At 41.0% G+C, this 25,479-nt stretch overlaps 1 protein-coding gene across 1 annotated transcript in view; it reads left to right on the top strand.

The window, feature by feature from the left end:
- Positions 1-25,244, top strand: part of LPAR3 (lysophosphatidic acid receptor 3) — a 72,687-nt gene extending 47,443 nt beyond the window's left edge. Inside the window, exon 3 of the mRNA XM_001917815.6 lies at positions 23,423-25,244. Coding sequence (XP_001917850.3) covers positions 23,423-23,748 — 326 coding nt within the window. The 3' untranslated portion in view covers positions 23,749-25,244. The remainder of the gene's footprint in view (positions 1-23,422) is intronic.
- Positions 25,245-25,479: the final 235 nt, after the last annotated feature.

The raw sequence follows: 25,479 nt of genomic DNA on the forward strand, positions 1-25,479 counted from the left end.
AAGGTCACACAGTTAGTAATTGAAGAGCTGAGATTTAAATGCAGATTGGTTCTAGATGTACCTCTAACCCTTACACCACCATATTGCCAAGCATTGTCATCCATTATTGATTCAGCAAGCGTTTATTGAGCTTCATCTAGGACACCACCAAAAACCAGACATGTCTTTTCCTTTCAGGACCTATGGTCTGTGTTGGAGACAATTGGGAAAGTAGATAATTGTAAGTTTTATGATAAACACAGGGCGCTCTGGGAGCACTTAGAAGAGGCACGTAACCCAGCTTTGAGAGATCATGCAAGCTCATCTGTAAAAGGGGACTCTGATCATACCTACCTCAAAGGGTTGACGTGAGGATTCAATGACTGAATACGTGAAAATACTCTGAACAGAACCCCTCACATTAAGTGTAAGCTGCTATTTTTATTAAACTGAGCACTGGACGCTGGCGAGTTTGTGAGGAACTGGGTTGTGGATCTGTAAAGCATGTTGAAGGCAGAGGGAGCTGCAGGGACAAAGACCCAGAAATGAAATATGCCATGGCGGTTCAGAGCACTGAGGATAACCCAGATTACGGGAAGAAGGGGTCAGGGGAGCAAGGAGGCTGGCGGGTCAGTCGGGGGCAGGTCATGAAGGACCTGCCTGCCAGGCTGTGGACTCTGGCCTTGTCCTGAAGACTTTTAAACAGGGAGGTAGCTTCGTCAGACTTGCCATATAGAGAGATGGCCAATCACACTTTGGAGAATGAATTAGATTGGGTAAGACTGGAGGCAGGAAGGCTATTAAATTAATCCAGGCTAGAGATGATGGTGATCTGATCTAAGGAGAGGTTAGGATGGTTGGAAAGCAATGAATGGATTACAGAGATATTTAGGAGGTAGAATCAACAGTACTTGCTAATTGTTCCCATGTGAGGGTGGGAGAAGAAGAAGTCAACAATGACACCCTAATATCTGTCCTGAACAACTGAGTGGACGGTGATCTTGTTCCCTGTAACTCAGGGCATGTAACCCATAAGTGAGAGTACAGGTTCTGGAATCATTGAGAAAGGGCCCATGAGAGATGGTGGAGTATACAGTGAGAGGGTGACCTGTGAAGGAATCCACCATGGACCTGGCATGAATACGGGGTGGCAGAGATTTCTTATCATTCATGCAGAGAGGCTAGTAACCAAACTCTTGGCACAGGGCTGTCGGCAACAGTGATCCTCATCCTCAGATACCTTTTGCTCCACGGATCCCTGGCTTGTGCCCCAGCCTCCAGGGCCTGCCCTGGTGGGAGATGAGTACAACTTGTTTCTCTGGGATTTGGCTTGATGCTCTTCATGCCCCAAAACATGCTAGACCTATGTTTACATAGCTCTGGTGTTCTAGAGTGACTTTTAAAAATCACATCCTATTATACCAGGAGGGACCTTAGAGGCTGCATATTTCAGTTATCCCTGGAGCATATTTCACAAGTAGACGCGGTAGTGCTGAATTACGCATATTGTAAGCATACCATTCCCGAATCACATCGTTTTCCCTCCGGCTCCACATAATATTCTTTTCGCCCTAGTTTTTGAGCAAATAAGCACATAAGTTTCTGCCTAGAGGTGAAAACCATATCCCCTTTAATTTTGTTGTAGTCTAGAAAAGAAGTGGTGTATAAAGGAAAGAGAAGTTTGATTACAGTCTGCACAAATTCCCCAGCCTCACTACCCTCCCCTTTCTGGATCTCATTACCACCATTAGCATTTCGGCCCTGCTTTTCAGTGGCAACAACTTGATAGGAATATTATTTGTGTGTATGTGTGTGTAATATAGAGATAGCACAGACGGTGCTAACAGTCCATATTTCCCTGTTTTATGATGAGAAAGTCCTGCCTAAGTTTGGCATTTGATACACCCTCTGTTGACTTCATCAGAGTTGATTTCATCTTGGTTTTTTCCTAGAATGGGAAAGGATCCTAAATTCTTTTTTTCTGGCCCCAAAGTGGCTCAGAACCTGCAGGACTGAATCTGCTGACTGTGGAATCAGCCTAGGGGAAGTCTTTCTTTAAATAATTTAAGTGCTCTGTGCATTTAAAGTGAGTTTTTAAAAAATTAATAAGTGATAAAGTAAGTGTTTTTCTTTCAGTGATAGAATTATTTTTTTCTTAAGAGTATAGTGCTTTTAATTTGCAGGATAGATCAGCCATAATTGTATTATTTGCTAGTAAGATTTATTTAACTCCTCTGTGCCTCGGTTTCCTCATCTATAAGTTGAGGCAATTAGAAAGCACAGAATGGCTGTTAATTTTGAGATGTATGGTTTTCAGATTTTGTTCTAATTTTCTATGTTAAGTCCCTAATGAGCTATTATGATTGAAAATGAAATGTTATTATTCTTCCTCAGGACACAATGTGTATTTTTGGTTTTTTTTGAGGAAGATTAGCCCTGAGCTAATATCTGCTGCCAATCCTCCTCTTTTTGCTGAGGAAGACTGGCCCTGGGCTGACATCTCTGCCCATCTTCCTCTACTTTATATGTGGGATGCCTGCCACAGCATGGCTTGACAAGTGATGGATAGGTCCGCACCCAGGATCCAAACTGGTGAACCCCAGGCTGCTGAAGCAGAACATATGAACTTAACTGCTCCACCACCAGGCTGGCCTCACAAAGTTTATGTTTTTAAAAAAGGAATACAACAGTTTTGAACTTTAGAACTTTAAATTTCATTTTCTGACCACCATTAGAAGATTTTTGAATATTTTGTAAATATGAGCAGTTTGGTATGAAGTCAGAAAATGTCATGAATTTATATTGTTTAACTATTTTAATGTTTGTTGAAGAATCTTATATACTCAGCAAATTGTATAATGGATTTTAAGTGAAAAAATAAGAAATGGGAGCCAGCCCTCGTGGCCTAGTGGTTAAAGTTCAGCGCTGTCCCTGCTTCAGTGGCCCAGGTTTGCTTCTGGGTCGCAGAACCACACCACTCGTCTGTCACTAGCCATGCTGTGGTGGTGGCTCACATAGAAGAACTAGAAGGACTTATAACTATGATATACAACCATAACTATGATATACAACCATGCACTGGGGCTTCAGGGAGAAAAAGAAAAAAATCACTGGGTCAAAAGACACCACATAAATTAAACAACAAATTAACTCAATTTACATTTTGTGATAAGGTTGCTAGGCAAGTAATAGACACTATATCTGTGGATGTCAAGAGGGCCTTTGATAATTGGAGAGAATATTCTGGTGATAAGAGGAGCCAGGGACAGGTTGATGGAACAGTCAGGAGATTCACCAATCACTGAACAATTACACCTGAAGGCTGGTGATTAGGGACAGGATTGATGTCAACCTAGCAAGAGTCCTAAGGACTTCCAGAGAACTCTGCATTTGGTCTGTATTTCCCAGCGAAATTGCGATGACTTATAGAGAAGATGTAAAAAACATTGCTTGTAGGTGGCAAAAAGAGGGAAGAATAGCTAATGTGTTAGGTAGGAGGTTCCAGACTCAAACAGCTGCCAACAGACTAGAACGGCATGCAAAAGCCAGCAAGAAGAGCATTTTATGAGAATAGCTATGGTCATTACAATTATACAACCGCAAAGATAAGGAAGACCTTAAAAATAGTGCATGTTTGGAGGGAAAAAAGACCTAATGGTTTTTCCTGACCAGAAGTGCTGTAGTATAGAGGACATCTGGCTGTGTGGTTGTCCAAAAGGGCAACGTGATCAGAGGCATATTAATGGAACAAGAAGAATCTAGAGTCAGAGAAGAAATTGTCCTGCTTCCTCTGGACACAAGTAAGTACATGGTGTCACTGTAAGGCCAGTTGTGGACATCACATTTTAAGAGGAATGTTGTCAGTGTAGTCACCACCTGCAGGAGGTGACTGGGATTTTGAAGGCTCTAGAACAGATGACGGAAATTTGGGAAGAGAAGAAATGGGGATATAACTATTATCTTAAAACATTTTAAGAATTGTTACCTGGAAAAGGAATTATATTTCAGAAGTTTGAAAGTTGTAACTAGGATCAAGGGGTAGAAATTACAGGAAAGATATTTTAACTCATTATCAGAAGAATTTTCAAAAAATTAGAGCTATTCTCCAGTGGAGCTGGCTGCTTAGTGACATGGGTGAGCTCCCCCTTCTTGGAGGTGTTTGGTAGATGGTAGACGACCCTCACGTATAGTGCTACTTAGGAATTCTTTCACAGCGTGAGAAGATGGGTAGACTGTAAGGATTCTTGCAAGTCTTAGAGTCTGTGGCTCTACAAAAAATGTTTCATTAGATTTATCAATAACGTTTTTTTTATAAGCATGGGAAGATGACCTGATCCCATTTGAACTGGGCACAAGCATTAAATACTTTAATTGCATGGGTGTACATCATCTTCAAAAAGCAAAACAATCTTGCCAAAGGCCCCGTGCAAGACATTACCTCTAACTGGGCTAATTAGAAATTGCCAAGCAAACAAGATGATTCATAATAACACCTCCATACCGTAAAAACTAGGAACCGTGAAATTGAGGTTCCAGGTTCCAGGAACGTCCCTCCTGTTAATCGATCTCCTCGTTTGCTATTGGCTCCTCCCTGATGACTCAAGAGTCAGATTCTTCTCTGATAGTATTAAAAGGTCTTCTTGCACTGGGGCAAATATCTACATGTATCCTTAGACCATTCTTTTATTCACTTATTTGATCATTCACTCATTAATAAATATTGATTTAGTGCCTGCTTCATGTCAGATGCTACGATAAGAACTGGGAATGCAAAAAGTAAACCAGCTATATAAGGTCCTCATCCTTGAGGCACATATGGTGTAGTAGAGAAAATGGGCATGGAAATAAAGAATATTTGCAGCATTGCTAGTGCTGTAATAGAGATGTGCTGAATGGCCAGGGCTCACCTGCTACTTCTGCCATCCAGGGCTTTTTCACTTAGTTCCTTCTGTACAGCTATGTTCTCAAAGGCTAGATTTATTTTGAAAAATACTATCCCTCTGGGATTACTTAGAAAAAAACAGCTAGTTTCTGCATCTCAAGTAACTCTGGTTTCTTAGTATTTTTTGAATCCTTCCCAGTCTCTCGAGTTTGATTCCAACTGTCTTTAAACCTGGAGAGCAGGTTAAGCAGCTAACCCTGAATGGCAAACACATCAGGGCTTCCGCTGTGCCATGCACTGATCCAGACACATTATGTATGATCTGCCATTTAGCCCTTATGGCAACCCCAGGAGGTGGGTATTCTTATTATCTCCATGTTACAGACAAGGTAACTGAAACACAGTGGGGTTAAATAGGTTAAATGAAAATTGCCCAAAGGTACCCCAAAGCAGGTGGTTGATCTGGGATTTGAACCTAGCAGTCTGGCTCCAGAGGCCAAGCTGTGAAAACACTATGCATATTGCCCCTCTAACCAAGGCTGTTGTAGGTTTTCCAAATATCCCTTTCCTGGAATAATTATAAGAGATCATGATCATGCCGATGATCGTCATGATGACAGCCTTGTGCTAAGCACTGCACCAAAGGGCCCTGTATCTGTCCTCTCCCTCGGCCTTACCAACCCCATGAGTGGGATTTTATTGACTGTTTTACAGATGAGGAAACAAGACTTCAAGTAACTTACCCAAGTTTACCTAACTAGTAAATCCTTCAGTGTGTGTATATCATTTGGTAAAAATACCAAGTTAGTCATTGTGCACAATGATAAACACATTTGCTTCAGGAGAATAAAAAGGTATACAGTGTGTTGAAAGAGGAAGGGTTTAATGTTTTTCCTCCGGGGCTTGGGGCTAGGGAATAAGTAGAGGAGTTTTTTGTCATCTGAGTATCATGATGTCTTTAGTTCACAGTTGAAAGGAGACAGTAGCCTAGACTCTTTGCCCTTTATTGAACTTAGGGAGTTTGTCCCACATCCTGGACCATAAACAGACTGTCTCTGATTCAAAGACAGACTCCTTTAGACTCTGAACAGTCTTCATCAGCATCTATATTTATGTGGTGTAGATGTTTCTTTTTCACTGATTAACAATTTACAAATTATTTATTGTTGTTTACACATTTCGACTTACTAATCTCATTTGATTACTGGGATAGTAAAAGTAACTTTTAAACAGAGGATTCCTTCAAGCTATGATGTAATGTGGTTTAAATGTGTTTGATTAACCCAGATGTGGGAACACATTGCCTGTAAGAAGAAGTTCAGACTCTTCTGTTCTAGATTATAATAAACCATCCCAAATCAGAGGAGGAGCCCCTGGCTTCCCAGGTACCTGTGAGAACATGGTTGACAGTTCCTCTGGGTGGGAAGTGCGCTGGGAGTCGTCTCAGCTCCCTGCTATTACAGCACCAAGGTATGGTGCCGGATCTCAAAGTGTTTGGTTTATTTTTACGTTACGCATCTGGCCAGCAGATAGAGAGACAAATTGAGAGCATTCTTCCTTCCTAATAATTCAGTTCCTGCATTTCCTTCATGACCCCCCTCAAATTCTTTCTTCTCCATCAGATATTCTTCAATCACTCCAACTTGTGGAGATTTCTTCTCTAAGTTCTTGTAGTAATCACCCATTCCATTCATTTGATACATCGTTTACTGCCTTATGATAGTTATTTTTATGTGTGTGTTCTTTTTGCCCTACTAGAGGTCAAACGCTTTGAGAGCAGGAATTATCTCTTGAACCATCTTGTTTTCCAAACACTTATTATAGAGATTAATAAATGTGTTGATGATTATGGGAAGAAACAAGAAAAAAATTAGCATTTTGTATCGGTGTTCTAAGATGAGGAGGGGGCATATTTATGGTTGGCAACACAGATTGGAACCATGATAATCCTTGCCCATGGGAGAAGGTGATGACTGCCACACTGATAGCACAGGCAGTCTTTATATTTCAATTTACTGCTTGCTTTCCGGGATAAAGTGATGGAAACTAAGTTCAATCTAATTTTCAGTAGAAACAATGTCTTAAAAAGGAACAGGGAGGGGGCTGGCCTGGTAGTGCAGCTGTTAAGTTCACACATTCCGCTTCGGCGGCCCGGGGTTTGCCAGTTTGGATCCCGGGTACGGACATGGCACCGCTTGGCATGCCATGCTGTGGTGGGCATCCCACATATAAAATAGAGGAAGATGGGCATGAATGTTAGCTCAGGGCCAGTCTTCCTCAGCAAAAAGAGGAGGATTGGTAGCAGATGTTAGCTCAGGGCTAATACTCCTCAAAAATAAAAAAAAAAGGAACTGGGTTCCCACCCAAGGGCCTGGAATGTTCAGTCTTTCTCTAAAGGAAATTTCTACCAATACTCTATTTCATCAACTCTGAATTAAATATTTGTATGTAACGTAAAGCAACTGTGTGTATTAATGTGTGCATGTATTGTGTGCGTATATATATTATATAGGGTAAATAGAGTGAGCAATTGTGTGTTTTAAGGTTTAATTTAGTTTATTTTCAAATACAGAGGTGTAAGAGGTGTATGAAATTCTGGGAAAGGACTGAGGGGGTCTTGAAGAAATAACCAGAAGAAGCAGAGATGCACCTCTGACGTCCTTTGCAGGCACTGGCAGGCCTTAGGTGAGGTGAGGCTCACGGTCTGGGAGGAGACTGTTGGAAGTTATTTCAATTATTAGCAAGGGTAAGTTATTAACCAGGTTGTGCTTTACTAATAATTTTCTTTTTCCTGAATATGAGCCTGACTGATAATGGTTTCTCATAAGGTCCTTTAGGCCTATGCCATTCATTATTACCAAATCGCACTTCACATGTGTCTACAGAGTATATTGGAGTTGATGACTTTTTCTTTCCAGCAGAAGGATCCCCAAGAAACCATCCTCTCAGGGTCTCAGGGGATTGGAATAAGATATGGTCATTAAACTTTTGGATTGGCAGATGAGAGTTAAGACCTGGGTTTTTGTAAAATCCAGCCCTGAGCATGAGAATCCCTTAGGGCATTTATTAAACATTCAGATTCTTGGGCTCCTCTCCAGATTCCTGCAATCAGAAGCACCAGGAGAGGACTAGAAAGTATTGTATACCTGGAAGGTGTCTGTAGGTGAATTGAATGGGCCAAGACTCCACTTTCATGTTTACTTTCCAGTTGGGGTGATGGGCAATTAGTAAATCAATCAATAAGTCAATCAATAAACAAGATAAGTGCAGAGAGTGATACAAGGAAATCAAGCAGAATAATATTTTAGGGAGTGACCAGGCTGGGTGCTAATTTACGTGGCACAAAGAAAGACCTCTCCGATTGCACACTTGGAGTTGAGACCTAAACTACGAGAAGGAGCTGGTGAAGTCAGGTACTGGGAAAGCACTCATGTCTCTCTTGTTTACCTCTGTGTCCTGGGTAATTAGCACTATTGTTGGCTCCTCGTGGGGCTCAATAAATTTGTGTTGGATGATGCGTGAAGTCCTGGGTTAGCAGTGTTCGTACCCGGGATCTGAACAATGGAATCAAATGAGTACTGTTTAAGTTAACGGGGGTCGCTAAGTTAGGTGGGGTTATTATCACAAATAGAGTACAAGCAGAATTCCTAAAGAAAAAGAGAAAATGAAGAAAAGTGGATAAAGGAGAGCCTGTGAGATGAGTGGGACATGGGCAGGGGGAGAGTGGCAGCAGGGCACTAAGGAGTTGAGGCAGAGAGAGGGTAAGAAAACAAGTCCATGTGTGCACCTCCAGCATTACTATGCTGCTAGTTAAAAGGTTAATCAGTAATTGTTGCCATATTCTTCGGATCTGAGCAGTGTGCTCTACTAGCATTGCTTTGTATATTACAAAGGAAATTTTTAAAAAGTCTGTAGAAAACAAAGATGGTTTTCCTTTCCATTCCTTTCCATTACATTCCTTTAAAGCAAATTATGATAATGTTAATTCCAACTCGCTTAGGGGAAAGTTAGGTATGATCAGAAGTAATAAGTGGAAGATATTTCAACAGAATTTGAATGGTGCTCTGATTCATGCTGCTGCCAAGTTAAAACTATACATTTCTCACTTGGATTCTGTTTTCCTCCCTTTTGGTAGCAGAAAGCATAAAAAATGGAAAAGGAGTTATTGGGGAAGCTGCTTATGTAAGAATTATCAGGGTGTTTTGACCACAGATGATCTCCATATCTGCGTGTATATGTCCAATGCTGGCTTATCCTGCTTTCACTGTGAGCCCTTGAAATGGGGCAAAAGAGGTGAATCCGTGTTCCTGTGTCTTGGTACCAGTTTCCAGATCTCAGATGAAACTTTGAGCACTAAACTACCTGCTTAATAACCATTTTTGTTTGCGTGGTTGGTTTTGCTTTTTTTGTTTTTGTTGAGGAAGATTCACCCTGAACTAACATCCATGCCAATCTTCCTTTATTTTATATATGGGTCACTGCCACAGCACGGCCACTGACGAGTGGTGTGGGTCTACGCCTGCAAACCAAACCCAGGCCACCAAAGTGGAGCACACTGAACTTAACCACTAGGCCATGGGCGGGCCCCTGTAGCTGTTTTTTTTCTAAATATGATGGTGAGTTAGTTTTCATGTTTCATGAGAGAGAGTAAATTCTTTTTTTTTTTTTAATTGAGTTATTGATAGGTTACAATCTTGTGAAATTTCAGTTGTACATTAATGTTTGTCAGTCATGTTGTAGGTGCACCACTTCACCCTTTGTGCCCACCCCCCACTCCACCTTTCCCCTGGTATCCACTAAACTGTTCTTAGTCCATAATTTTAAATTCCTCATATGAGTGGAGTCATACACAGATTATCCTTCTCTCGCTGGCTTATTTCACTTAACATAATTCTCTCAAGGTCCATCCATGTTATTGCAAATGGAATGATTTTGTTCTGTTTTGCAGCTGAGTAGTATTCCATTGTATATATGTACCACATCTTCTTTATCCATTTGTCTGTTGCTGGACACTTAGGTTGCTTCCACGTCTTGGCTATTGTAAACAGTGCTGCAATAAACATTGGGGTGCATAGGACTTTTGGGATTGCTGACTTCAAGCTCTTTGGATAAATACCCAGTAGTGGGATGGCTGGATCGTATGGTAGTTCTATTTTTAATTTTTTGAGGAATCTCCATACTGTTTTCCATAGTGGCTGCACCAGTTTGCATTCCCACCAGCAGTGTATGAGGGTTCCTTTTTCTCCGCAACCTCTCCAACATTTGTTGCTATTAGTTTTAGATATTTTTGTCATTCTAACGGGTGTAAGGTGATATCTTAGTGTAGTTTTGATTTGCATTTCCCTGATGATCAGCGATGATGAGCATCTTTTCATGTGCCTATTGGCCATCAGTATATCTTCTTTGGAGAAATGTCTGTTCATGGAGAGAGAGTAAATTCTTAAAATTAGCCCATATAGGTAAGAATTGTGTTTTCTTGGTGTCCTTCAATTTATTTAATGTATGAAACAATCTTCTGACACCTACACCCATAGTAGAAAATGTCCTCTGAGCACAAATAGTTGTCTCAAAGCTTTTCAATGCCGCTTCTTCCTGATGTCATTCTTCAGGGCACTGTTGACTTTATTCAGCTGAAGTTCTTACGCAGCGTGGTTATTTGCTTTCCAAGCCCAGAGTACATTAGAAGCAGCGAAGTGAAGGGCAGAAAGGTTTGTCAGAGGCACAGAGACTGCTGGCTGTGGATACCTGATGGCCTCCATCATGAGGCGACAAGGGAAGGGCGGCTGTCGAGTGCTGTCACCCATTCTGGGGGTGACACAGTTATCAGGAAAAGGCAGAGGTGTGGTCAGAAGGCTCTGCTTCATGAGGAAGGGAGGATAGGTCTGTTTAAAAGGTTTTGAAGCTTCAGTTATCTGGAAGATGAACTATGTGGACCCTCATTCTCCGGTAATAGATAAATGAGGGAAGCCAGCAAGCCCCGACGCCTAACATGTAATCTGTGGTGGCCTCCAGCTCCCCTAGCCTCTGTTTTCAAGTGGGGACCAGCCATAGCTCTGCTCCTGGGAGGAGGGGGAAGTGATCATTTGGGTCCTTTTGGCTCAGTGTATGGTACAGTATGTCTCCCTTTCTTTACTTTTCGTGACTAATGTAAAACTAATGGAAAATGTTTTTTTAATCAATACTGCAATAACAAACCTCACATTTCACACAATTGATTTTTATTGGTTCCACTTCAAGGGTTATGGCATGGTTTTATCATTTAATGACTTGCTCATACTCCTGCTTTGCATTTTCCTATTTAGTAAACTACCTGTCGGTGAAATGGAGTGAAACTCTCGTTAAGAGATTTGTTGGGAGAGGCGGCATTGACCTTCTCGTTTCTCAGCTACATAGGATCAATCTTATGGCATTTCTTGCAGTGAACATCAAGTACATGCAAATATATTTGTTTGCAAAATGGAAACAGAAATAGCTTTTGTGAGAGCTTATTATTCAAAAACAAAGAAGACATGCTCATGGCAAAAAATTAAGACAACAGTGAAAGAGGTAAAGAAGAAGGTAAAAATTACTTGGATCATGCTGCCTAGAGATTTTATCTGCTAGGGTATTTGGATATATATTTTGTGATCTTTTCTAGGTGCACACATGTTCACACACAAATGCATGCTTAATTTATTCCTTTTAATCAGAATGGAATCATACTATTCATAATGTTTTATAACCTGTTTTTTGTAAATTCAACAATGTATTATGAACATCTTCTATATCAATATTATTCTTTACAATAATCAATATTATTATTGTTTTCAATACTATTATTTTACATCAATATTATTGCTTAGAATTGTTTCAGTATTATTTTGTGTTATTGTTTTTAATATTTCAAAAATATTGTTTATATTGAAAAGAGTGTAATAATAGCTACACTACTTTAGGTATTCTTAATATGTCTACCCCTTTAAAAACTCAATCCAGGGTGACCCTGAAGAGGACAGTAATTCCAACTCTCATGGAGACCATTAGGCAGTGTGCTCTTACAGTGTCTTGGGTACACCCTGCATGGTGATCATTTCCTCCTTTGTCACCTTGGTCTTGCTATTCCCAGTGATTAGCACAATGTCTGACACTTAGATGCTCACTGTGTATTATTGAATAAATAGTGACTATCAGAGCATTCTGGTTGCCCATTCAGACACCAGTTTCTGCTGGAATCATGTGATGTGCATCTTAAATTTACCACAGAATCCTCTCTCTCACTTGGTACCATCCGGAGCATCCATTTTTGCCTTTCTCTTCAGTTATTTGGACTATACGTTGGCCATGAAGGAAGCTATGAGTGAAACCCAGACTCATCAAATGTGAGAGCAGAAGGAAGCTTACAGGTCATTCCAGTCCAACCCCATTAATATACCGATGAAGAATCTGGGAACAGAGAAATAGAATGGCCTTTTAAAAAGCGTACTCTAGTCCAGGGTCTGGATTTGAATCAAGATCCCTTACTCCTTCATTCGCCAAACTTTTATGAAGTACCTACTGTGTGTATGGTGCTTGGCTGAGCACTGGGTATTCAAGTTCAATAAGATAAAAAAGGAATCTCCCTTGAGGATGCCAGTCTAGCAAGGCAGCCAAATGCATACAGAAATAGGACAGAGTGTAATAAACTGTGTCTGTGTGTGAGTGCATGTTCGTGTGGGCGCACGACAACAACCAAAGCACTCTACCAGATGTGTTTATAAATTGCGTAAGGAAGCGCAGCAGGGGAAGTAACCAACACTTTCTGGGCAGTTAGAAGGAACATTCTCTGAGTATTTTCTGTGTTGGGCACTCTCCACACATTATCTCATTAAATTCTCACAGAAGCCCTGTCAGATCAGTATCATTGTGCTGATTCCATAGCTGAGAAAATAGAGGAAGGCCCAGGAGGGTGAACTGATTTGCCTATGGTCATACACCGAGATTTCAACCCAGGGCCTGCTTGATCTCAAGCGTGTGCTCTTTTTACTATAATAGGAATGGTAAGCTGGTTTCATCTGAAGGGCAAATTCCAACTGATTTCTAGAGGCTGCTTGGGCCACTGTGCTGTGAAGGATTCTAGGCCATATCTAGGCTCAGAAGTACGTAATGTGGTGGATTGATGATGGTGGCCTGGGCGTAGGATGGAAAGTGGTATCCCTCATATGAGGACTTTGTAGTTTCTGAGCTACACCATGCTGTCACTCTTCCAGGCCCAACTCTCTCTAAGTCAAGTCCCCCAGCTCCTACTACTTCCTGTTCCCTTCTTCTGAGCTCAGAATGGTGTTTTGTGCCTCTAGGCATCCAGAATCTTGTCTCCTATTCAGATCAACTTCCCTGTGCCGTGTCTCATGCTGCAACCCTTTTCAAATTTTTCAACCCTATCAAAGATATCTTTTACATTGCCCCAGGAGCCTGCTCTGTCCTAATGGCTGTTTATGTGATAAAATATTACATGCCTACAGCTTCATATGTTTACATTTCTAGGTAAGGTACAAACAAAGGCGCTCCTAATTCAAAGGAGTAACTCTGGCAGGAGGAATTTCAGATCCTTGGGCAGGCTAGTTTGGATCTGTCAGTCTTTAAGATTATACCAGGCAAATAGCTTCTACTCTGCCAATACCCGCAGCTGACCTCGCACCTTTTCTTAGTTGCTGGAAAGCCCTTGATGTAATAGTTAGTGAGGCACTGAGGTACAGTTGGTCCATGCGTACAATGCTTAAAGAGGAATCTGGAGGTGGAGATGGTGTTTTCTTGCTGGTGCAGTTTATGATTTCCAGCTGTTGCCCAGAGTTAAACACTAGAATTAGGTCTAGGCTGTGGTTCTAGCTGGTCTACTGCTTTAAATTTTATCTCATAACCCCTTGGCACCAAGATTTTCAATTTTCCAAAGCTGGCCACAAATATGAAACAAGTATCTAAAACCAGTTGTTAGAGTCAAAAGATTCAACACTAGTAACAGCAGTGTTAAATGAATCATTTGTGGAATGCTTAACTGCTCATCATCTATTTGAAGTGTCTTAGTGTTTTCTTGTTTTCTGCAGTAAAAATAAATCAGGTTTACTAAAGGTATATATTTTCATTCCTTTCACATATGTGACAGTCTGTTTTTTGGATTATTGGACTCCTAAAACACTGGTGGTAAGTGTGTATGAATTTGAATGCACACCACATCTGGAGGCGTTCTATTTAAATTATTGAACAAATTCTTTATCATAAGAGCATTTTCACTGAAATAGTCTACGAATGTGTAACTTACACATTATAATGCTTCTAACCAATAGCTATTTACTTCAAAATTTTACTTTTAAAAATTTCTTTTCAAATGAGAAGAGAGCTTCCCCAGGATGAGGTTCACAACCTGATTTTTATGTAGAGTTGTAATTTTCTATTTTAGTAATCAGACAGCCCTGTGGCTTACTAGGTTAGCATTATTGCTTGCACCCTGCTGCTTCTCCCTGGACTAAAAACAAAGAATAACAGAGTGAACATATTTAAAATACATCGTCCTGTTTGATGAAATGAGTAGTCCATGTGCCAAAGTAAGACGATTCTGTGTGAGGGATTGCTTTTATTGTTAGGGATGTTTTATTTACGTGCCACTCGCATGTCAAGCTTTTTTTAAATTGTGAATTTTTTTAAATGTGTGAATTTTTAAACAGATGAAAATATGGCTACAAGTCTAACTAGATGGAATAGAAAAGTTTAAGTCCCGAAGAACAGATTTCATGGAACATGAAGTCTCGATCTTCTACATATCCTGTCTGTTACCCAAACTCCAAGAATGCTAAGCTATCTTAAATACATTCCAGTGAGGGGCCCTTCTCCCAGATGGCCTGCTGTTCTTCTTTCTTACTTCCTGTAACATGGAGACGAGGTATTAACCAGAGCACTGTTTGAGATATTTTGAAAACTTCTAAATAAAGGAGGAAGGCTGTTATAAATTATCTAAACGTATTATTAACTAGGGACTTTCAAAAAGATCTTTTATTTCACTTGTCACAAATATTTTCATTTGTAATTGTGTCTTCCAAAGTGTTAGATATTCCTTAATTTGATGTTTCTGATTACCTTAAATTGCAGTCATTAAATATCATTTCAGTACTGTAATTGAATATTCTAGTTATGATTCACTATACTTTAAAAATTAGCACCGAACTCCTGATAGTGGTTTTTGAGTATAGTGCCGAAGCTAGTTTATTTAATCACTAGAGGAAAGCTCATTTATAGACTAATTGGACTATTAGTGAGTCTTTTAAACAGGTAGTGAAAGAACATAGAACATCATTAAAATAAAAAATAATTGCTTCTTACCAATATAACTGACCTGTCACTTGGTAATCGAAGGAAGTTAGAATTGTTATCCAAATACAATCATCATGAAGACTTCCCTCTCAGTAGCTGGCACATGGTGGGTGATTGCTTAGTAAATATTTATTAATGGAAAGACATATGGCTTCACTTAATGCTGGTCACTCCCAAGTCAGTATATCAGTTTGGAGCTCTCAGAGTGCCGACCCCCGTTTCTGACTACCGTCTACACATCTCTGTCTGGAGGAGCTACAGATACTCCAAGTACATGACACCTAAAAGGGAACCACTGTCCCCTCCTCATAACCCTGCCCCTTCTGTCTCCCCCACTTGGTGATCAGAACCATATGCTACCCATTACCCTGGATTCTTCCCTCTCCCTCACTTCTTAGATCCAATTCTTCATCAAGTCTTGCAGTTTTTCCTCCTTCCTGCCTCTCTAAACCATCTATTTCTCTCCATCTCATGACCACTGCTTTTCCAAATCCTTATCATTTCCACTTGAACTTTAGCCAGACTTCAGATGAGTCTCCCTGCCTAGGCCAGAGCTTCTCACTCTTCACTATACTAAAGCATTCCCCAGGAAGCTGGTTAAACCTGGAGATGCCAGATCATATCTTCGTCAGTTTCTCATTTGGTAGATCTGGGTGGGGCCCAGAAACCTGAATTTTAAGTAGGCAGTGCAGGTGATTCTTCTGTAGGTGAGAGCCAACTTTGAGCTTCACAAACCTCCTGTCCATCCTGAGCACTCAAAGCTTCGCTCTAAAGTATGAGACTTATCCATGCCCCTGATTAAAAATCTTCAAAGAACTACCATTCTGTAGCAGTAGTTTTCAAAGCATGGTCAGTGGGGTTCCCAAGGATTCTTTAGTGTGTGTATGTGTATGGAGTGGGGGGGTTGTAGTGTGAAGACAAGAGTGAAAAGAGTGAATTCTGCTTTAACGGGCTCCCCCACTCCATCTCTTTCTTTAGTCAGAGCAGCTCTGATTGTGAAGTTTAACAAGAGATTTCCTTTGGGAAGGCTTCCTCTACTTTTTTAAAAAAGTGATTTAAAAAACCACTGATCTATAGAAGTGGATTTTAAACTTTTTTTTAAATTGAGACCCACTGTAAGAAATAGTGTACCTTCTATATCACGGCCCGTACACATACGTATTTTTGTGTGTAACTGAAACAAGTCTCGTGAAACATACCCTTACTATACTTGATACTGTCTGATGTTTTCTGTTCTGTTCTATTTCATTCTTTAGAAAATTGCTGGTTGTAACTGCTAAACTGATTTTGCAACCTACTAATTAGGTGCAACAGAATCTGAAAAATCTCTGATCTAGGCTTTCTCGGTGGTATTCCTTTATGAACTATGGAACACAGAAGTATGTTCTTAATCTGCCCAAAGATGGTATATGATTCATACCATCCTAGATGCTTGAGAAAGAGGTTAATTCATTACATACAACGGATGCCTGAGGGCATTCTGGCTTAATTCTCCTGATAAACTTCTGGTTGACAAAGACTTACAGGGTCTGATCTACAAAATAAACCCAAACTCCTGAGTATTGCCCACAGAACTCTTCCAGGTCTGACCCATGTTCATCTCTCAGATTTCATCTTCCTCAGTCCCCTACCTGGGTTAAACCATCCTGAACTATTTGAAATTCCCCAAATGCAGTGTGCTGTTCCTCACCTCTGCATAGTCATTCTTGACTGTCAACACTGAGCTTGACTGAGTGTCATTTCACCTGAGACCTTCTTTGACAGGAGTTAGAATCATCACATCTGGATTCCTTGCCTGTCGGAGCCTGAAGGGCAGGACTGTACACGTTCCCATCAGCAGGTGCCACAGCTCGTGCAGTACCTTGCCATATGTGGGCTGTTAATAAACTTCAGTTACATACAGCTGACTCATCTCCTCTGCTGCTGAGCGTGGAGTTCTATCCTTAGTTGTAAGGATACAGGCAGGTATGAGGCACTGCCTGCATGCTTAGGGAGTTTATAAACAGGCCTAAGAGACAGGACGCATGTATTGAACACTCCCTCTAGTATAGCACAATGCTTAAGAGGTTGCATGGGGGAGTCAGGCCTGGGTTCAAATTATGACTCTTCCGTTTTTTGGCCTCTAGACCTAGGACAAATTCTTGAGCCACTCTAAATTTCAAATTCACTGTATGTAAGACTGGGATAATAACAAGAGTAGCAACCTCATAGGCATGTGAATTTTAAATGACAGTATGTGTAAAGGCCTGAGCACACTGCCTGGCCCAGAGCTCTCGGGAAATGTTAAGTGGAATCAAGCAGGTAATATGCCCAGTGCCACGTGGCTGTTGTAGGTGGAAAGTGCCATAGGAGGTGAAAGGAGGGAATGGTCACTGTGGGCTGGACAGATGGGAGAGGTCCAGTGGAGGAGGCGGCATAGGAGCTAAGCTTAGAAAGAAAAGTAGACCTTAGATTAGGAGGTGGGAAAGCATTCCTGGCAGAGCGAACCAGAGGGCCAGCAAAGGCCCAAGGAGGGCTGTGTGTGCCTTGCCTGTAGACTAGTTTCACTGCTTGTGTTTGTATATTTATTTATGCTTATAATGTGCACAAACATTTTTCCAAATGGAAGCTGAAGTTATTGATCTCTAGAGATGCTTGTTTTCTTACTTTAAAGAATTCTGCTTTCTCTCTCTTTTCCATGACTTTTCAATAAATCTATTCAGAGTCTACAGTTTTGCTGACAGGGTCAGTTTGATTAAACCATTTCAGGTCAATATAGAGAAATGGTTTACAAGACTGGCTGTGCACCGTAATCACCAAGAGAACTTTAATCAATTAATTAATTAATTTTTGGTGAGGAAGATTAGCCCCGAGCTAACATATGTGCCAGTCTTCCTCTATTTTGTATGTGGGTCACTGCCACGGCGCAGACACCAATGAGTGGTGTAGGTCTGTGCCCGGGAACTGAACCGGGGCTGCCGAACCAGAGCATGCTGAACTTAACTACTAGGCCATGGCCTGGCCCCCAGAGAATGTTTTAGTCCTACAGATTTCCAAGTCCCACGCCAGAGGTTCTGACTCTTGAGTCTGATGTGGGACCAGGGAATCTACATTATTAAAAACCTCCCCTGGTAATTTGCATGGCCAGCCAAGTTTGGGAACTGCTAGCTCAGAGAATTCGTTTTAATCAGGTTGTAGCCATACTGTCTTATAGTCGTGTCTGGGAAACAAACGAGTCAAATTTGTTTGAAATTTATGGGGAGTTGAAACTCCTAGTCTTGTCGAATTTAGAAATTTTCTACTTGGAAAAGAGTTTCTACTTAACCCTATTTCTCACTTAGGAAAAATCCCTTTCCTTTGTGCATCTCAGGATGATCCAAGCAAAGGAAATACTCTGGCCAGGGGAGGCTCTCTGCCTGCTGAACAACCAATTCCTCTCTAAATAGCTTCAGTTAGTTAAAAAGAACTCTTACAGCCAAATTCTACCACTTAGATCTTTCCATTTGTTTCAGGGTGACCTTCTGGAATGGCCCAGGATAAGTCTGTGCTGCTTTTTTTTTTGAGGAAGATTAGCCCTGAGCTAACTACTGCCAATCCTCCTCTTTTTGCTGAGGAAGACTGGCCCTGAGCTAACATCCATGCCCATCTTCCTCTACTTTATATGTGGGATGCCTACCACAGCATGGCGTGCCAAGCAGTGCCATGTCTGCACCTGGGATCCGAACCGGCAAACCCCGGGCTGCCGAAGCGGAACGTGCGCACTTAACCGTTGCACCACTGGCCGGCCCCAGTGCTGCTTCTTTCTATGTGGTGGCCCTTCAGGTTTTTGGAGACAGTTAACAGCACATTGTGTCTTTCCTTTGCCTTTTCTTCTCCAAGAGAAACATACCTGATTTCTTCCACTGGTTCCCAGATAGACACCTTGGATCCACTCCTATTTGTTGATGCTGGCTTTTTTTTTTTAAGCGATTCAGGCTTGGCATGACCTCTCTTTGAAAACTCTGCTTGTTCCCAGCCGTGATGGTCTGAGCATTGAGTCAACATACTCCAAAAAGCATTCGTATTAGTTTTTTCCAAAATTTATTGGAAATTGATAGGGAACTGGCTGATATATATTTCCTATATTTCCCAGGATCCATTATCTGCCCCTCTTTTAGGAAATAGGCCAGTTCCCCAAATGTATGTCTCTGACATCTCCCACATTCTCCAAGAATTCTCCAAGTTTACAGATTCCCAAGCCAAAAACCATTCCTGACATGTCCTTCTCCTTTTACATTTTTTGGGGGCCTTATCTCTAGCTGCTGACATACAGTACAAACCCCCAAAGAATGACCTGTTAGATAAACCATGCGTCTCCTCTGCAGTCTGTTGGAGGGGGAGCTTGGCAGCCAGGTGGAGGAGTTGTGGAGCAGCGTGTCCCAGAGTTCCTGCCCCGAGTGTAATCCCCACCTCAGACAACACCGCTGAACACTCCTTCCCTGGTTGAGCAGCGTGGTTTGTCTGGGCTGTGCTGTCAAAGATGACTTGCCTTTTGTTGTGCTTGGAAAGGATATAAAGAAAAGGTCAGCAGATTTTTGTTTCTCTTCTCACTCCCACAGCCAGCCTGTATTTTTGTTGGAATTCTTTCTCCCTTCTTTCCTCCTCTTCCCTTTCCTTCTTTCTTTCCTTCCTTCCTTCCTAGGTCAGAAAATCTTTCTAGTAGCAAACCAAAAAATGACTTGATTGTGATATGTGCAGCTTCACAGTCAGATATGACAGTCTATGAACAGAACTTTAAAGGCCAGAAGTACCCTCCCCACACCCCCATATCACTCACTTTAGTAGTAAGATCCTTTGTGACACACTGCTGAACAGCCTAGCTTGTGGACAGGAGCCCAGGCTCTGGCGCCAGGCTGCCTGCATTCAAATCCTGGCTCTTCCACTTATCAGCTGTGTGACTTTGAGCATATTACCTGACTTCTCTGTGCTTCGGTTTCCTCAGTTTAAAATTGGGGTAGTATTAGTACCTATTTTCCAAGGGTTGCCATGCAGATTAAATGGTTAATTCACATTAAATGCTTAGAACAGTGCCTGGCATATAATCATGGCTCAATGAAAAGTTTGCCAAGTGTTGGTTGAATGAATTATTTTATGTAATTCACTACCAAGGGAACATGTATATGAGTTACCACCTTATAAGAAACAGGACTTATTTATTTATTGGAGAGTTATTTAGAGTGTTTAGGTCCCCTGACTAATCCAAACCAGAGTTTCATGCTGGGGAAAAAAGCTTTCGTGATTTAAAAAACAATCTCATTTTAAAAACAACTTTTAGGAAAACATACTGACTGTTTACTTTTATCCTTTTTTTGTTGTATGTGTGTGTATTTGAAATATATCATTCAAACAAAACTATGTAAGATATATGGACAACTTAAAGAATATCACTTAAAAGAATAAAAAAAAATTTCAAATACTTGTTTACTTGGCCACCCAATTTAATAGAACATTTCCAGTATCTCTGGAACCTCCTGTGAGCCCTACCACGGGACCCTCTCTCTCCTGCAGAAATAACCATGTCGTAAATTTCAGGTTAATCATCTTGCTTTTCCTCATGGTTTTACTACATGTGGATGCAATGTTAGACATCAGATTGTTTAGCTTCACCTGTTCTTTTCTAAACTATACCACTATTACCATTGAGTTTGATTATTGGAATGGTTGGTTTCGTTTCCGGGATCTTATTTTGTTCTGTTTACCCACTTTTCTATGTTTCACTTTCCCCCTCCTTTCTTGTTTTGAAGGCTTTTTTTCTTCCCTTTAGTTCCATTCTTTCCCTTCCATTGGTTTGGAAGTTATGTACTCTATTAAATTTTGACATGAGTATTTAACAAAGAATAAAATTAATATTTTTCCCTCCTTCCATTAACATGAGGACCTTGGAAGGCTCCACTGGGATCTCTTTGGAATTATTTAGTTTCCCAAGAAGGGACCCCTCACATCAAAGGTGGTGGCTACAGCTTTTGCTGTCTGGTTTGTTTGGTTCTTCCCTCTTGACAACAGAGTAACCCTCTCTTGGGAATAGCAGAGAGAACAAAAGTGTTGCTGCTATGGGAAGTACAGACCATCGGAGCTGGATGGGGCCTTAAAGATTATCTACATTAGTGTTTTCCAAATTTTTTTACTAAACCCAACAGTAAGAAATAATATTTTACTTCATAACCAATACATACATAAATATAGTCTGTAAAACTGGAACAGTTTCATGAAACAATACTTCCTTAGTCCGTGTAATATCCCCTGAGCTATTCTATTCCATTCTTTCCTTAAAGACGAAATAAAACAAAAACTTGTCCAAACCTATTAAACTGATCGCTTACCCACTAAGGGGTCCTGGCCCACAGTTTGAAAAACTCAGAACTTGCCTAAAGTCCTCGATTTATAACTTAGGAAGCCAAATCTCTGACTGATGACATGGGTCACCCAGAGGTGTACAGTAAGTGAAGAGTTAGGACCCAAATCTCTGATCTCTTATCTCCAATTCCAGTTCTTTATTCCTATACGTCAGTCAGACCATAAGTAATACAGGGTGAAATAAAAAGGGAGCCACTGGTGAGCTGTAATAATGAAATGGGGAATTAAACCCTCCTGTTATCTCCTAGACATCTAATTTTGGCAGATGTCTTTGATAAAGCATCTCATGATAAACTCTGCTTAGCGAATCCAACTTAGTGTTGTGTACCACTTTCCATTACCTCTGACCCTCACGACGACCCCGCACAGTTGGGGTTATTATCCCTATTTTATAAATGAGGGAGTGAAGGCTCAGAGCAGTGATTTGCCTCATTCATGTAGCTCATAAGGTGAGCAGCTGGGCGTACCTGTCTGATCCCAAGCTCATGGCATTTCCCGGCCTCACATTGCCTCTTTATAATTCTTGACTTGCTTATTATATCTCTCAGTAAGAAGATAAAGCAACAAGGGAAACACTGTCCAGGACTAATTCTAACCAGCAAGAGTAACTAGTTGGTGATGTGGTTTACAGATTGCTTGTTTATTCTGTCTCCCCTGTAAGCACTTTAGCTCCCGGTGTGCGCAGTCCTTGCCTCATTCACTGTCTAGTACAGCTCCCGGCACATTGTAAGATCGCAATGAATATTTGCTGAAGGGATGCACAAGGACATTTAGAAATGAGAAGGACTGTGGAGAAAGAAACCACTTCACAGTATGGAGACAGGTCACATAGTGGCCAAGAGCACAGCCTGTGGAGAAGGACTGCCTAGGTTCAAAATGAGATGTCCTTACAAGCTATTTGATTGTGAGCAAGTTCCTTCTCTTGTGCCTCAGTTTCCTGGAATGATAATGATGTGTACCTCATAGTGTGGTTCTATGAGTTAATAAAGGAAAGTGTTTATACCAGCACCTGGCTCACCATATAAATGTTACCTGTCACAGTTATCTGACGTTATGACGACTAAGGAGAATACTGAAGCTATGCTGCATATTTTAGGAAAAACATGTCAGAAAGTTTGGAGGTAAGCTAAGTATGATCAGATGGCTAGAGACTCAGAAGAGACTACCCTTCATGTGTAATTGGTGCTAAAATTGTGCTAAATAAATGTGCTAAAAAGCACATCTCTATCTCATTATGAAGGACAAAGATTTATTTCAGACAAAAAATGTTCAATCTAGAGCAGATTATTAAGCAGATGGCCTATGAATATGTCAAAAATAATATCGTGCTTATTAAGCATCAACATGGATTTATACAGAATAAAATTTTTGAGCAGTTGTCTTAGTTAAAACACTAGGAGAATGTCATAGATGCAATGTGTCTTATTTTCAGGAAAGCATTTAGAAAACCAGATTTAGAGAACAGCAGAGTGTAGGGGTAAGTGTGTGGGGCCTCCCCATATACAATCGGGCCTCGGCTTTCTCATCTGCAAAATGTGGATAATGACTACAGCCAACTGCTGTTGTAGATCAGAGAACTAACATAGGTAAGGTCTATGTAGTGCTTAGTAAGCAGGAGGTAAATGTAAGCCCCTAATTACAGACGTGTGCAAACAGATAAGAAGGTGGCTATTAGTCAAGGAGGTTCTCAGCTGTTTGCCTCTAACAAGCCCAGGTCTCCAATGCTCAGAGGAAGGGTGGAAGCTTGCTTTGCAGTTGTCAAAACCAATCCTTAAGGTCCCTTGATGCCGCTGACTGAAGGCTGGGCGAGAAGAAACGTCTGTAAGCAGCCTGAGGTCTGAGCGCCTGTTGCTTCCTTCTCTCCCCCTCCAGGGGCCTTTGTCGTGTGCTGGACGCCGGGCCTGGTGGTTCTGCTGCTCGACGGCCTGAACTGCAGGCAGTGCGGCGTGCAGCACGTGAAGCAGTGGTTCCTGCTGCTGGCGCTGCTCAACTCCGTCATGAACCCCATCATCTACTCCTACAAGGATGAGGACATGTACAGCACCATGAAGAAGATGACCTGCTGCTTCTCTCAGGAGAAGAACCCGGAGAGGCGCCCCTCCTGCATCCCCTCCACGGTGCTCAGCAGGAGCGACACGGGCAGCCAGTACATGGAAGACAGTATCAGCCAGGGCACGGTCTGCAAGAGCGGCTCCTAGGATGCGGACCGCCTCCCGCCGCCCACCCGGCCCCTCTGGGGGCAGAGCTGTTGAGAATGGTTACCTGTCTCTAATGAAGCCCACGTACAGTGTTATTTGAGGTCTGAATGAATCATTGGACAATTTAAAAAAATTGTGTTACATAGTTTAAAAGGATGGGCAGTAAAGAGAGGATACAAGGCATTTAGAGAAAATTCACAGAAAAGAGGGCAGACAGCACAGTGGGTTCCTGGTGGATGTCCCGTGTACTGCTGGGAGCACCCGGCCAGGTGGCCCGCTGGGCTCCGCATCATCTTGTAGCCATTCTCCTTGTGTTTTAAAATGATGTTGTCAAAGGGCTCAGGCCAAGATAAATAATAACATTATTACTTGAGCCATTTTATGTAGCTGCTTAGAAAGCCTATGTAGTTCTTTCTGCGTGCATTTAAAATTTTTAAAAATGCTTCAGCAATACTGTTTTCCTCAAAGAAACCACGGCGAGTAGCTAGGTGTTCAATAGGAATCTCAGAATAACAAATCAGTAAGGGCTCCAGATAAAATTTGATTTTTAACTGAAAGAACATTCTGAGGAAAAAGATTTAAAGTGTAATAGCAAAAAAAGGTAAAGGTTAAAAACTTCTCTTGAAGCCCAAAAGGAAAAGAAGGCCTTGATGTGGTCCTCCAAGCATGCACGCATGTGTATACGCACCTTTATATTTATGCATTTTCAATTACTGTTTCAAGACGTCAAGGACAGTGATGGTGAAATAAGTTTCACTGGCCACTGAGACTTTCGAGGCTAGGACTATAGGCGTAGAAATGACCTGTTTTGCTCCAAAATAAAAGAGAAAGAGGTGATGCATTTGAAAACAGACGTACAGCAGAGTAAAAGGTATATTGACAAGTGGGCTGAATTCCTTCCATATAGGATCAAATATGCGCTTGACTTGAGTCCTTATTTTCAGTTACCTCCATATCACTGGTGGCTTGCCAGAGTTAGTGTGTGGAATAATTTTTACGTCTCATATTTTGCCCATAGTTATCGACATGCTGTGGTACTTGTCTGGCTTGTGGACTGAATTTTGATCTGGGTTCTATTTTAAATTCTCCTCCTTCCAAGACCTAAGTAGGCAACATGAAAGGCAAGTCAGTAAGAAAAAAAAAAAAAATATGTTTCATACACATAGGCTACTGACCAAAGTTTTCTGTGTAAAGCATTTTAGAGTATATTCTGATTTTAAAATAAGAAGAACTTTAAGGCAGGTATTATAGTATTTATGTAGTTTGCAAAAGAAGTTTACATATTTTTTTTGCTATTATGGTGTATCATTTATGTGCAAGAACTACTTGTAATAAAAGGATTTGAGAAGTCATGCTTTTAGATGTAATAGCCTAAAATAGAGAGTATTATGATTTGAAGGTGTAAATTTACAAACTCTGTGTAGTAAATGGGTTTACCTGAAGCTTATATCAAAGCTACCTATAAAATAAAATAAAAAAAGAATCTGTTCTCTCTTGTTGAAGTGCATTATTTCTTTGTGTATTGTCTAAGTAAAAATATAGTTTGTGGTAACTATAGCACACATTTCTGTTGCAGAAGAAAAATCAGATTTGCCATGAAGTACATTCTCTCAATATTTTATGTAAGCATTTCGAATCTACAGCTGGCCAAAGGGTGGAGAATTGAAATTGAATTCCAGTCCCCGAATAGCCACTAAGGGATCTTTAAAGGTTTTATTTTGAGGAAAGCAC

The sequence above is a fragment of the Equus caballus genome, chromosome 5, assembly GCF_041296265.1.
Source record: "Equus caballus isolate H_3958 breed thoroughbred chromosome 5, TB-T2T, whole genome shotgun sequence".
Lineage (NCBI taxonomy): Eukaryota > Metazoa > Chordata > Mammalia > Perissodactyla > Equidae > Equus > Equus caballus.